Source organism: Momordica charantia, assembly GCF_013281855.1.
Source record: "Momordica charantia cultivar OHB3-1 chromosome 4 unlocalized genomic scaffold, Mcharantia_2.0 BLBB01000004.1, whole genome shotgun sequence".
NCBI lineage: Eukaryota > Viridiplantae > Streptophyta > Magnoliopsida > Cucurbitales > Cucurbitaceae > Momordica > Momordica charantia.
In genome coordinates, this window is record NW_028275162.1 from 2,407,001 (window position 1) to 2,420,754 (window position 13,754).

General features: G+C 36.5%; 3 protein-coding genes across 13 annotated transcripts; 1 reads left to right on the forward strand and 2 right to left on the reverse strand.

The window, feature by feature from the left end:
• Positions 1–1,004: 1,004 nt before the first annotated feature.
• On the reverse strand, positions 1,005–8,176 carry LOC111007681 (glutamate--tRNA ligase, chloroplastic/mitochondrial). The gene is made up of 13 exons (XM_022280130.2): positions 7,808–8,176; positions 7,513–7,631; positions 7,125–7,246; positions 6,818–7,000; positions 5,662–5,780; positions 5,475–5,523; positions 5,267–5,368; positions 4,993–5,095; positions 4,807–4,870; positions 4,467–4,581; positions 2,850–2,950; positions 1,526–1,682; positions 1,005–1,407 (listed from the first exon to the last, which is right to left on the reverse strand). Exons 1-13 carry the CDS (start codon positions 8,056–8,058, stop codon positions 1,171–1,173), a joined length of 1,722 nt encoding a protein of 573 aa, XP_022135822.1. The 5' UTR covers positions 8,059–8,176; the 3' UTR covers positions 1,005–1,170.
• Positions 8,177–9,418: 1,242 nt separating this feature from the next.
• LOC111007673 (pentatricopeptide repeat-containing protein At1g62350) lies at positions 9,419–13,745 on the forward strand. 11 transcript variants are annotated; one of them, XM_088122611.1, is made up of 4 exons: positions 9,419–9,841; positions 10,017–10,586; positions 10,696–12,278; positions 12,337–13,745. In XM_088122611.1, the coding sequence occupies exons 1-2, from the start codon at positions 9,500–9,502 to the stop codon at positions 10,425–10,427; spliced, it is 753 nt and encodes a 250-aa protein (XP_087978737.1). In that variant the 5' UTR covers positions 9,419–9,499; the 3' UTR covers positions 10,428–10,586; positions 10,696–12,278; positions 12,337–13,745. The 11 variants fall into 11 exon arrangements, with proteins under 11 accessions (XP_087978737.1, XP_087978736.1, XP_087978738.1 ...); XM_088122610.1 differs by having other exon boundaries at positions 12,344–13,745; XM_088122612.1 differs by having other exon boundaries at positions 10,696–12,258.
• EXPA20 (expansin A20) lies at positions 11,169–12,223 on the reverse strand. The gene is made up of 3 exons (XM_022280117.2): positions 12,088–12,223; positions 11,555–11,873; positions 11,169–11,472 (listed from the first exon to the last, which is right to left on the reverse strand). Exons 1-3 carry the CDS (start codon positions 12,218–12,220, stop codon positions 11,169–11,171), a joined length of 756 nt encoding a protein of 251 aa, XP_022135809.1. The 5' UTR covers positions 12,221–12,223.
• Positions 13,746–13,754: the final 9 nt, after the last annotated feature.

A 13,754-nucleotide genomic window follows, 5' to 3' on the forward strand; every position in this document is an offset into this window, starting at 1 on the left:
GTGAAACATATTGTTTATTGCAGTAAAAACATAAAATGATGTCGTATTCTCGATTTTGTTTTATGTACAACCAACGTGAGGTATGAAAATTTGAATCTATAACTAAAAGTTAGTAGATGTCTAACTCGTAAGTTATATCCATGCTGGTGCAGTTTCAAATAAAAATATAATCTATTTTGAAGATGAACTTTTTTAACTAATTTTTTAAAGTTAATTTTCAGCATTAAAATTTTAGTCAATTCGAACTTTTAACTTAAATAAACTACCTATTACTCTTCCTCTTCCTAAGTTAGAAAATTTTGCTCCTCCCCACCTACATTTGAACCAGAGAAAAGTGTTTTTTTTTTTTCACGAAACAATACTCACCATCAAAAGAATTTATAAAACAATTATCGACAAATATTTCTTTATTGAAAGTTTTTTCTTTATAGTACAAATTTTAAAATAAAAAATGGTGCAACATGAGAATTTCCTAAATGATCATCTACCTTAATATTACTATCATCCAAACATGCTTAACTACAAAATTGTTAAAAGTTGACTTTATAAAATAAAATAGCATTCAAATAACGGCTATTGACTACATTATTTATAATCGCATTATACGATTATGAACACGAAAGCAATAAATGAGACCAATGAAATTATCTAACTTCTAAACTTCGGCAAGATTCTGTTGATTGAATCAACAAATTTTTCTCTCTCTCTCGTTTATTTTTTTTAAACTTTTAATTCACTTTCAGATATTGCAAATTGGAAAAAGAAAATGCTGGTCAATGCAGCAATCTTAAAATATGATACAATTGAGATTTTGTCAAAAAAAGTAAAATATTCCTTCATGCAATATCTACATTTCTAAAAAAAAACATATTTTAAATATATATTTGAGGTATAATGAGGCATATAGATTTCAAATATGCATCAAATGGTTACTAGAAATTGTCTCGTTATGGTGACCTCATTCAATAATTTCTCACCCTGCACCCCGAGCCAACATCAGCATGTGTACACTCAACCAAAAACTGGACACTGCATTACAAATACGGAGTACATCTCATCGGATAGTTATTTCTCGTGATTACAAGAACAAAAAACCACAAATTATTCATACCAAAACATAATTTATACTGACAAATTTCATCGAAAAGCCGATCAAAACTGTATAAAACCTCAGTTGGGGACTGCCGCAGGTTCAGCTGACTCTAATATAGTGTTATCTTGGCTTACTGTTTCCCAGTCAATTTGTCTAAGAATTTCAAACCTGTCATTCAGTGGCACGAACCCGGCCTGTGGAGCGACGACACCGGAAGTTCTAGCTTTATGGAGTAAGAGCACGCTGGTCCCCATATCGGGGCCATGGATTTTTCCAGTCAGCAACAGTCGGAGCGGCATGAAAAGCGATTTTCCCTGCCATTGGTGGTCCTAGTTAGGAGAAGGATTCTGATTTTCTAACACTAAGAGGTAAGAAAATTACTACAAGGAAGCGAGAATTCAAATAATAAAATGGCAATGAGTTGAAGCATACCTTGCGTTTCAATGATTTTCCAAAATTCTTCACCCACTTCTGCCAGCCAGAATGGCCTTCTTCAAGCGCACTAAGGATTTCACCACTATCATATGCAGCTATGAGGCTGGCTGCAAATTCAGAAAGCTCATCTTCTACAACAGGTTTAGCTTCCAAACTGCAGACAGCGGGAAAATCTTCAAGCATCCATAAATTTAAGAAATTGAAAGTATCAATTTTGCAAAAGGCATTCTCCCGCAGCCATAATTTTGCAAATTGAAGATAGAGGATGTGGCAATATAGCAATATCTGAGTATAAGTTGGGCAAATAAACTACTAGGTTATATGTTTCGTGGGAATCTAAGATTTCTATGGAATTGACATCTAGATTTCTGTATTTGTTTGACAGGAATGTTGAACATTCCAACATTTTTAGATACATGGTCATCCTAAAATGCCTATACAAGAGGCATCTGAGCATGTCCTCCTACCACATGGATTTTTACAATTTTCATGTTGAGGGCATCTTTTTTTAAGACTCCCATGTTGAGCACATCTTCTAAAAAATTCATGTTGCAGGAGGGTGTTCCAAATTGCTTTGATCCCTCCTGATGGGCATCTTAGGATGCTTAGCCATCTAAAAATGTTCAGGTATTAAACATTCCTGTCAAGCAAATATAGGTGCTCACCCTATGGAAATCTTAGATTCTCACAAAACAAACGGCCATCAGAAACTTATCAACCGTTTTTTACACAAGATATAAAATCTTAGTCACAAAAGGAAATAGTTGCTTGCTAACACAGAAAAAAAAAAGAAAAAAAAAAAGAAGAATGATTGAATTAGTCAGAGAGCAAGCTGGCTTCTAGCAACAAGCCTAGCCCTCCATTTATTTAGGTTGCAACATTTGATATTTAGAACTGATACTACTCTTTCAGTCTCAACTAAGTGTTTGGGGAACACCAGATGTGTGGTTATGAACCTGCTATTCACATATGGAAAGGACCAGCAGGTTGTTAGGCCAAACAAAACTTCATATGGTTTCCATAAATCTTTGCTTCCGCTCTTTCTTCCCTCCTCCCTCCTGCATTTCTATTTTACAATCTTCTCTACCCCTCTATATCTCATATTCTATTTCTCAACCCTATCCTACATCAGACACAATACGACAAAAGAAATACGTATGATAAAAGTATTGCCATAATGAAAGACAACATTATTTTAAATATCTTAAAGATCATTGAATTGAGGAAGATTTACCCAAATCATTATTTCACAAACTTTCAAGTCTTGTTATGCAAAATAATATCATGGTAATAATGACAATATGCACGAAGTTCAAAATACCTTGTTAGAGTAGTGTGTAAAGGATAAGATAGAAGGTTTGAGAGCGCCTTGTCAGCATCAGTAACCAAGTCAATTGCATCTTTGAGAAGCTGAACTGATTCCTATATATAAAATTAAATCACTTACCGTGCAATGCTTTCATAATTGTAGCACAGCAGTATGAAAGGAAAGAACATTACTGAAATTCATCAATCTACCAGACATTATTGCCAAACAGACAAAAAAAAAACAGAAAGGCACAAATGCCCAATTACACTAAAGCACGAACCCTATGTAGTTTCCGATCATGAAGGATATGGATATTCCACCATAATACAAATAAGATATAAGATTATTTTAAAGTTACATACAAAGACTCCCATGCAAGTTAAGCAGTGGGAAAGATAATGTGAGACTTCCTTCCATATGGAACTGCAGAGGACACCAATTTAGTAAACTTGAAATTCGCCTTTCCTCCTTTTGAGTTTAAGTTGTCTGGGAGTAGGAAGTCTCACCAAAAGAAACATTTATCTTTTCTCTAAGCGGGGCAGGCTGTTTCTTAAGAGACAAGTGCATCATGGTACAAGATCATTGTCATTAAAAATTGGGTAAGTCATAATAACCGGTTTTCAAGACCTTGCAAGGAGGTAGCAACAAAAGCCCTTGCTTTCTATTTCCAATTGCTATCGCAACACCAGAAAGTTTTTCACCTTTAAGCCTGGAAATGGAGAATGCCCTCTTCTTAAGCAAGTTGTCCCAAATCTGTATCAGGTGCCTTTCCAACAATTTTACTCTGGATGAGGTTAATAAGGCAAGGAATTTCCCTTTTCGCAAAGGCTTCTATTGTTCATGAGGCTGAAGGCTTAATAGCGCTCCTTATCATGCTGCACCAGCAACTAGTACTTCTTAACCAACAGTTAGCTCTCGTCTTTTGAGCATTCTGAGGGTCTTCTCTTGTGTAAATCCACCTTTTCATCTCTGACAAAAGCTCCTCCTATCCTACCCTCTGTTCTCCCTTCAGCCACATGGAAGCAGAAGACTCCCAAGAAAATCAGGTTTTTCTAATGTCACACAAACATGTTGTGTAGGACTCTTGCCATCCTTTTTTTATCATCGTAAATCTTGCTTCTACTTGTTGAAACTAAATTATCAGGACCTTTCAATTTGCAAGGGCGTTCTCCACTCAGTAGATGCACTTCTACGACTTCTATATACCCACAAACCTAAGAAAGGGAATCATTTGGCCTAATGTGGTAAAGGTGTGATCGGGGGAGTGTAATTAAAACCTTGGAACTTCTCATAGCAAGTCTAGGGCTGAGAGCCTGAGAGGAGGCATCGAATTAAGGAAGCAAGTGATAAAGGTTGCGATCGTGGGAACTTTGAGTGCAACTAAGCCTTAGGACTTCTCAAAGCAAGCCTAGGGCAGGGAAGAGGCATCAAATTAAGAAATATTAATAACTTCCAGTTGGCGTACTCACTCTTTCCAAGACCTTCAGTCCCTAAGATTCTCACTGTTTTTACGCCAATTGGAGTCCTTTTTTGTAAGCTCCTTTCGTCCTCATGGACATCTTACTACTATTTGATGATCATTCTTTTAAGTTAACAATATTTCCGCCTTCCTATGCAATAGACTCTTACCTCAATAAACGGCCCCTCTGATTCTGTCAGGATACCCGTGCTCTTCCAGCGTTCACCAATAAGCTTGGTTACTTCCTCGGATGGAAGGGCTCTCAAATGCTGACCATTCATCCACCTAATTTCCACAGATTGCATTGGAGAGAAATAGTTATGATGACTAATGCTTCTTATTAGTTATGAAATAAATTACAATAGTCATTAAAATAAAGCATATTAGTTAAATACAAATGCATTTTGACAAAGAACTAAAATTCTAATGACATTGTTAAAATCTGAACTGCAGGAGCGTGCTTCTAAAAGCAAGAAAACTTTTACCCATTTAGTATCAAATCATTATTACCTTAACTTAGTAGAATCGAAAACAGCACCACTTTTGTTTACACGGCTAATTGAAAACTTTTCCACTGTCAGTGCAAGAAGACAGTTAAATAGTAATCAAGAAAAAAATGTTAGAAATCATTGGAATAAAGATTGGAAAGGGCGGAAAAAAGAAATAGAAAGAAAAATCATGGAGAGAATCACCAACCAAGTTGTTCAAGAGTAAAAAACTCGTTCTCAGTACCATCCCCCCAACCTAATAGAGCCAGATAGTTAACCATAGCCTCGGGCAGATATCCCATCTCCCTGTACTGTTAAGCAGAGTTATTAGAGATCAGGAGTATTTAATTCAAGTTAAAATGCATGTTCCAATTAAAAAAGAACTTTAAGAAAAATATGGGAATATATACAAATAGACATATATATCACATATTATGCCAGCTTTTGCCTATGGAATCAAACGTATGCAACAAAAGGAATACCTGACCAACTGATGTTGCACCATGTCTTTTTGACAGTTTACTACGATCAGGTGCAAGAATTAAGGAAACGTGTGCAAAATAAGGCATTGGTAAACCAAGAGCCTGTAACAGGAGGATTTATTAACGAGAGAAATCATATTCCTTTGGTTAGTGTATGAAATTTTAAATAAATAAATAAAACCCTGAAGGTAAAGGGGTATAAGATTACCTTATATATCAGGGCCTGCCTTAGGGTGTTCGGTAAATGTTCCTCTGCTCTGAAATGAAAATACTGAGAAAATTAGCTAACACGTCACGGTGTAAAGGAAATTCAACGGATGAGATGAAATATTCAAGGAGAGTAAAAGTAACAGCAAGTAAAAGTCCATATAGGTTAAGGAGGATGCAGTCATTACCTTATGACATGCGAGATAGCCATGGTAGCATCATCAACAGTGACACAAAAATTGTAGACAGGTTGCCCATTGCTCCTCATAATTACAAAATCTCCAAGTGTATCCAAGTTCCAGCTAACCTTCAAGACACTAGTAAATAAAGTTAACAACCAAATACAACATAAGTTTGATTAATGAGGTTGAAGAGAGGGTAGTTGTTATTGATTGAAGAGGCATCACTGTTGTAGCTTCACAAATCCTCTGGCCTATGCAAATGAGCGTCAGAGAGCTACACACACGACATGACTCTGACTTAACCAACCATCTGCCCCTCTCAGAGAAGAATGCACTCTATCTCAACCCTTATAGAAAGAGGCATCAGGTAGTTGGTCATATGTGTTAACTGCACCTTTTTCTTTAAAAGAAAGACGGGAAATCTTTTAACTTTTGGGCGCCAGGTGTCACAATCGCACTTTAACGGGACTCAAGAAGCGATTGTGCGGCACTTGCTTTCACCCTCTAGCAAGTCAGCCAATGCGGAAACGAATAGCCAGTGACACAAAGGCTATATGTCGCAACCTCCACCCCCGTTCTCGAGAAAACGGTTTTGGAAAACGGGGTTAGAGAAAAAGGTTTTGGAAAACGTTTGAAAGCATTTTGGAAGTTGTTGTAAGCTTGAATGCAAGAGAATAGATTAGCGGCAAGACAAGAATACAACGCAATGTAGGGAGGATGACTAGGTGTACCCCCTAAGGTAGATTATAAAGCATTTTGCCTTTGGCAGGCGTGAACATGCAAAGTGGCGAGGAGTCACTCGCCACCAAAAGTACAAGCAAAACAAAATAACAAGCAAAACTAAATACATGGCATAAAAGTATGTGGAAAGAGGTTGTTATGGACATGCGGCCACAGGCAACAGGCCCTGGACAAGCATGACCATGACACCAGGCATTCACATGTATGCATACACTATATTCTCTTCTGAACTATTGAGTCAATTTCACTCACTCTATCAGTCCATTGTATAATGAGTCCATTACATCTGCCATACCATTTTTTATTTTAATAAGAAATACAGCCTTTCATTTAGAGGAATAGAAATACCGAAACAGGGCCACAATAACGTACAAAAAGGGATCAGTTACAGTGCAGATAAACTAAAGGCAGGAGAACTTACTTCGCCTCGTATGAGATCATTGATCTTCAAACTCCCTTCTTGAGGCACGCGAAATCGATATGTGTAAGGCGTACCCTTTTCCATTTGTTCCTGTACTTCTTCATCAGTAGCACTGGCCCACTTTCCCATATATACAGGAGGCAGTTGCTTCAGCTTTGCTACCTCCTTCATTCTTTCAAGTTCCTGATGAGAATGAGAGGAACCCAGAATAGTGAAAACTCATTATCAACCAAACATTGCTTAATTAGAAGTTCAAAATTTCTTTTTTTTAAAAAAAAACAACCATATATGATGTTTTTCTGATTACCTCATTTGAACAAAAGCAGCGATATACATGACCAGATTCTAAAAGCTTCTCCGCATACTGTTTGTATAGAGTATTTCTTTCTGATTGTCGGTAAGGACCATATTCTCCACCAGCACCGGGACCTGCATATGGTTATATCACTAACAAGATCCAAACAGATGGACTCCATTCATACTTTTTCAAAGAAAACAGCATCAAAGGTATAAATTCCCATTCAGGAATGGCTGTGCTCTAAAGCTAATATGTTGACTTGAGCATTGTGATGCTGAGCCTCATACACTGGTGGCAATACATCAAGACAAACACCACGAAACACAAAAATTGGAATTGAGAAGAAACAAATGCTCCAAAAAAACACGTGACTTAAAAACTGAAATAACTTAAGCACCTTCATCCCAATCGAGACCAAGCCAAGAAAGATCTTTCAACACAGCCTCCTCCGATTGTCGAGTGGACCTTTCCAAATCAGTATCTTCAATTCTCAGAACAAACTTTCCACCATTGGACCTAAGACATCGAATCCACAAGTAAGAAACAAAAGTATAAGTCTGTGAAGACAAATTACATCGAACATGCTCTGCAAAGTAGCTATTTATGATCAAATTCGGCCCAAAATTCATTGCAGAACCTAATTTAACAGGCAGAGCAAACTAAAAATCAGCCGGACTAGTGAATAAACCAACCTAGCAAACAAGTAATTGAAGAGGGCAGTTCTTGCTCCACCAACATGAAGATTTCCAGTGGGCGAAGGTGCGAAGCGAACCCGAACTCCTCCTCCATCGACCTTATCTACAGATGCGGACACCGAGAAACCCCTCCGAAATTTAGAGATGCATCTCCCCCCAAAATAGAAGTTTGACTGGTGCAGAATCGGAGGATTCAGCATCGGGAAGGCCCTAATCCTCACCCAAGGCGTTCGTGCCATCGTTGCCATCCGCCGCCGATGGTGGTTTTCCGGTGAGTGATTTTAAGGATAACGAACTGCAACTGCTACTGCCAAAGCGAAGTAGCTGTCTTTCTCATTTCTTACCGCACACGATTCGATATTATATGGACTGCGGCCACCGAATTATTGTATTATTATATAAGTATTTTAGTTTAAATTTAAATTTGGTGTACAAAGTTTTCTTTTTTTGAAGGAAAACTATTAAGTGTTTGAGTTTTGTAGATTTAACTCAATCTTCTAAATGTTGACGGGGATGAAAGTATTAATAAAATATAAATGTCAATGAATATATCTTGAAAGTTATAAAAATAAAAAAAATTCCTATAAAATATTTAAATTAACAAATCAAACCTATCTTGAATCAATTAGAAATATTAATATTATGTCTATATTAATAATATTGTGATGATATTTTCATATTTTGTCAAGTATCCCACAATACTGTACATTGATGTTGAAACTATGGATGGATGAAAACGTCAATACATCAACGGATATTCAATACTTTGAGTAACTATTTTTTATATTATACTTTTACTTTTACGTGGTTTCATTGTTATTCTAGCTTACATAGTTTCAATTTTTATTTATTTGAATTTTTATATTGTTAAAATATATAATTTATGCACATTTAAAAGTAAACAATTTAGTTTATTTTTAAAAATTTATGGCTGAATTAAAAAAAATAATGAATAAAATATCAAATTAAAATTATGGTGAAAAAGTTGAGATAAGAAATGAAAATCAATAAATCAAAATGATCACGTAAGTGACAAAAATTAATTAAAGTAAAAAACATAGTAATTAAAATAAACCAAATATAGTAATAATCATTTTTTTTCCATTACCGTTGAGCTATGTTTGTGCTGGTATTTAAAATAATCATGTGACTGTTGCAAATTTGTAAAAAACATTTAATAAAATTAGTATATATGTAATATATCTAACTACTGATATATTGTAGTAAAAAAAATGTACGTGATATACATTCGATATAATGTTGATATGAGCGTCTAATGTACTTGCAACATATATGTGACATATTATTGATATGAGTATCTGTGCAATATATATGTGCTATATATTTAATATACTACTGATATGAGTATTTGAAAATTTATTAATATGAATATATGATATAAATATACTACTAATATGAGTATTTGATTAGTTACTTATATGAATATATTATTAATATAAGCGAAAATTTTTACTATATTTACCGATGACATTTTTGAAATACACGTAATACCAACTCCAATTTCCCAATCATTTTTAATTATAATATTACAAAATTGTATTTATGGTATATGCCGCTCGTCATTTAATTAGAAAAACAAAGGGGCAGTATTGGGATTTAATTTCATTATGACGAACCCAATCTGTGGATGTAATAGGGGCGGGACTTCACCCGGAGAGAGCGCGAACGATGAATTTCTTAGCAATTCCTCCGTCGCCGACGACGATTTTCAGTTCGCCGCACAAGTTACTGAGCTCCGGCGAGAAATCATCTTGCCTCCGACTAGGTAGGGCGGAGGAATATCGGAGAGTGACAATGAGAGGCGGAAGCGAGAACCGGAAGCCGTTGCAGAAGGGGAGGAACCTCAGCATCGAAGCAATTCAAGCGGTACAGTCGTTGAAACGAGTCAAGAACGATCTACAACAATTGGACCGAGTGTATGATTCCAAAATTAGCCGCTTATTGAAGTTCGATATGATGGCTGTCCTTCGCGAGCTGCTGCGCCAGAACGAGTGTCTTTTGGCTCTCAAGGTGATGCCTCTAAAACTCGATTTTTACGTTTATCTGTATATACGATTGATTTGATATCGAAATCACTCCGATATTGCCCTATCGCGATAGCCAGAGTACAGATTTTTCGCTTGTTGTAACTTCCCTCAATATTCCTTGCTGATATTCTATATTGTTTTCGATTTCTGAGACTTAGGTTTTTGAAGATGTTAGAAATGAACACTGGTACAAACCTCAGGTCTCGCTGTATGCTGATATTATCACAGTATTGGCTAGCAATGGATTATTCGAACAAGTACAAATTATTCATTCCTACTTGAAAGTAGAAACTGACTTAGCGCCTGAAATTGACGGTTTTAACGCTCTTTTGAGGGCTTTGGTTAGTTATAATTTAGGTGAGCTTGCGATGGAGTCCTATTACTTGATGAAAAAAGTGGGTTGCGAGCCAGATAAGACTTCTTTCAGGATAGTCATAAAAGGATTGGAATCAACGGTAGAGGCAGTTGATTTAAGAATTGTGAAGCAGGATGCACAAAAGATTTATGGTGATTTACTTGAGTTTCTAGAGGAAGAGGATGAGGCAGCTATAGCCACTTCTATGCGCTGAGCTGCAGAATCTAGATCCCAATCATGGAAGCCAATATATGCACAGATTGAACTTGTGGCTAGATGTAGTTCGTCTGGGTTTCCTTTGAAGAAACCTGAAGAGACCAAGAAAGTTGCCTTGAACATGAATTTATGCACACATGGCAGTGAAATATTTGTGGTAACTTTTGAGATTATGTTCAACTGGATAATTGACAATAGTTGGATCTTGTGAATGTTGGATGAATTGAATTGGTGTACTCATTATTCTCCTTGTTCTTTTGCTTCAGCTTCCCATGCTGCTGGGATCCAAATATTTCACGCAATTGGTACTGTCGTTAGTCTATGCAGAGAGAGCTGTACATCTTGCAATGCAACATACTTTAGCCTTCTGTTGTGAGTATGAGAATTTCATTAAGTCCACCGAAGATGGAAATATAAGGAAAATAACTGCATTATAATGCTAGGTGCATGATACTGGGTTTCTTTTTCCTTCCACAGTGGGCATAATTATATGTAGAATACAAGGACAAAACCGGGTTCTGTAGAGCTACATTGCTTTTGTAAAACTATACATAGTTCAGATGAAAAATGCAGGCTCTATGCGACTGCTAATTTTGTGCAGTCTAATTCTGATGCGCGTTTACACATCAAGAGATTTAACATGCCACTGCCAGTGTAATACTAATGCTTGAGTTTCTAGTTATATTTCCTTGAAGAAGGCCTAAAATTTTGATTTAGATTCCTCAATTGCATGACAATGTCAAAACTGTTTCCCTTCAAATGTCTGCCCGAACTGCCAGTTTCCAGGTGCAACACCATAGGAAGTAAGTGCTCTTCCACTGCTAGAGGTAACTTCAAAAGAGAGAGGTTGCCCATGAAGATTGACATTGCTTTGCCAGTTTTGTCCCCAGTTCCTTGCCAGTGGTATCCATCCTGTTCTTGATCCCTTCACTTTCACTGCCACCAATTCACCGTCCATTCCGACATTGGTAATCAGAACTTGAAAGAAGCGAGAATTGCCACGGACTGTGAATCTCAATCCACCACTCCTGTCACACCTCACCCTACACACATTTTAGACACGGTTTTTCCCTTAGCCGAAGATGACAAAACGTTCGAATCTATATGCATTTAGATTGATATTACCTCCTGTATTGAACTGGCACAATATCTGCTTTTCTCTCTGCTATTTCAGCAAACGCTGCCTCTGACATCTCAAAGTGTTCTTGGGGAAAATTGCACCACCCACCATAATCAGAGGATAAGCCATAATTGGGAGGACAGAAGTCCGTCGCTGTTAGAATCACGGTCGGGCTTCCTTGCAAGCACCATAAGATGTGGTCAACACATCTAAGCTCATAGCAAGCTCCACAGGTACTCCCTCTATTAAACAACATGCTACTCAGTCCAGCGCTGTGTTTTCCATAGCTAATCTTATGCAGATCTCCGTAACCACAAGCCCCTTCTGCAACATTAGTAAAAAAAAGGCACTTGAAATACTAATTTCCCCACTTTTCGTTACAAAATTCCAGACATGGCAAAGCAGGATCAAAAGGTGGACGAGATATGCCATATAACCTCCCATAGGATATAGAAAAACGAGCTTTAGTAACCCAGAAAACCACCATTTTTAAATACTTGTGTAATTTTAGGAGATTGCAGATGAAGGAAAAGAGTACCTGTAACGATTGACCCATCAGTTTCTTTGGAGTATGTTGCAGTAGCAGATTTCCACTCTTCATCGTTTGCCACATAAATGTTGGGTGTTCTCAGAAGAACCAAGCAGACTATTACAGCTACAAAGGCAACCATGTTCAGAAGAATATAAGGCCAGGGTCTTGAAGAAGCCTGTGCGTACTCTCGAAACGAGGTATGTGTTTCCTTTCTTTTTCAGAACTCCACTCCCCTAATTTGTCGCTGAAATGAAGATTGCAGGAGGCAGCACTATCCGGAAACAGGAAAAACTTTGACAAATCTACAACATCATAGCCCCTCGTTCACATTGGTGGCGCGTTTAACGAGGCAGAGGAAAAGACACACACATTTCATTGTTTACTGTCCGCCGAGAATGGGGGCTCAAAGAAGCGACCTTGGAGCCACAGCCACCATTTTTGCAGATATCGAGGTGGAAGGAAGGGTTCGAAGCTTTATGCTGATGGCGGCACGGCAGACAAGAGAGCAGCAGAAAGCCATAGAAGCAGGTATGTTTATGTTTATGTAATTTATATTTTAAGATCCCATGGCCTTCTTTCTTGACTTGAACGAGAGAATAAAAAGAATCAGAAGAAGCTATAAAGAACCCAAAAAAGGGGTCTGTTTTGGGTCTTTTGATTGGAGTGGAGAAGGACCCGAACGAGTTTAAGAAAATGAAAAACAGTGGGCTTTTTTTTTTTTCTCTTGGCTCTTCTTTTCATAACAAAAAAAGGTAGTGAGTGGGTCCCACTGTTGGAAGACGTGGATTGCCGCTGCCGGGTAATGAAAGCCCGTTTCCTTTGGCGGGAAACGGTGCTGGATGGCCTTTTCTTTTTTTTTTTTTTAAATCTTTTATTTCTTTTGAGCCATTTACATAAATGATAAATAATAGTATGCATTTTAAAATATAACAATAAACTTATACTCAAATCCACCAAAAATATAACTTTTTTTTTTCTTTTTATCGACTTGGTTAATTTTCTGCTTTGTAGGCTGCTTTTTTTGTCCCTGGAAATTTGTTTGACATCTGAAGATATTTCTTTCTTTTCTTGTTTTTGAAAAACCTTTATAACAGTTAAAAAATTACTATAAATATAACGATTTTTTTTTTCCTTCTCTTGTAAAAAATAACTGGAGATTTCAAAATGCGAAAACACAAAAATAATACTGTAACCAAAATATAGTAGGACAAAACAATTGTTATGTATAGTAGGACAAAACGATTGTTATGTGAGAATAGTTGGGGTCAAACATTCAGAAAAAAGACCATTTAAGTTTCATTTAAGTACTAGGAATCAAAAAGAAATCAATTAGAATAAAAGCGATCTGTCATATAATTTACTATACATTTTTTGAAATCATAATCAGAAACTAACTTGATCTATATGGTTTGGATTACTTTCAATGTGGTTTTTACAATTATAAAAGTTAAAATTTGATTCTTATAGTTTGATCTACTATCAATTGGAAATGAACAAGTGTGTTCTATTATAAAGATTTAGGATCAAGTAAAAAAATAAAAGAAAATATGTATTGGTAGAGTTTAACCACCGGGACCAAATTAAAACTAAGCTCGAATCATAAAAATTAAATTAAAACTCAGGAAACCATAGGAATAAAACAAATAATTTAACCAAAAAAAAAACATACAAAT

Coding starts and splice junctions, on each gene's coding strand:
- LOC111007681 (XM_022280130.2), bottom strand. CDS start 8,058: ATGGCAACGATGGCACGAACGCCTTGGGTGAGGATTAGGGCCTTCCCG. Junction 7,001..7,124: donor GCTGCTTTTGTTCAAATGAG/GTAATCAGAAAA, acceptor CATTCTCATCAG/GAACTTGAAAGAATGAAGGA. Junction 5,524..5,661: donor GCTATCTCGCATGTCATAAG/GTAATGACTGCA, acceptor TTTTCATTTCAG/AGCAGAGGAACATTTACCGA.
- EXPA20 (XM_022280117.2), bottom strand. CDS start 12,220: ATGGTTGCCTTTGTAGCTGTAATAGTCTGCTTGGTTCTTCTGAGAACA. Junction 11,874..12,087: donor TGATGGGTCAATCGTTACAG/GTACTCTTTTCC, acceptor CTAATGTTGCAG/AAGGGGCTTGTGGTTACGGA. Junction 11,473..11,554: donor GTGCCAGTTCAATACAGGAG/GTAATATCAATC, acceptor AAATGTGTGTAG/GGTGAGGTGTGACAGGAGTG.
- LOC111007673 (XM_022280118.2), top strand. CDS start 9,500: ATGAATTTCTTAGCAATTCCTCCGTCGCCGACGACGATTTTCAGTTCG. Junction 9,842..10,016: donor AGTGTCTTTTGGCTCTCAAG/GTGATGCCTCTA, acceptor TCTGAGACTTAG/GTTTTTGAAGATGTTAGAAA.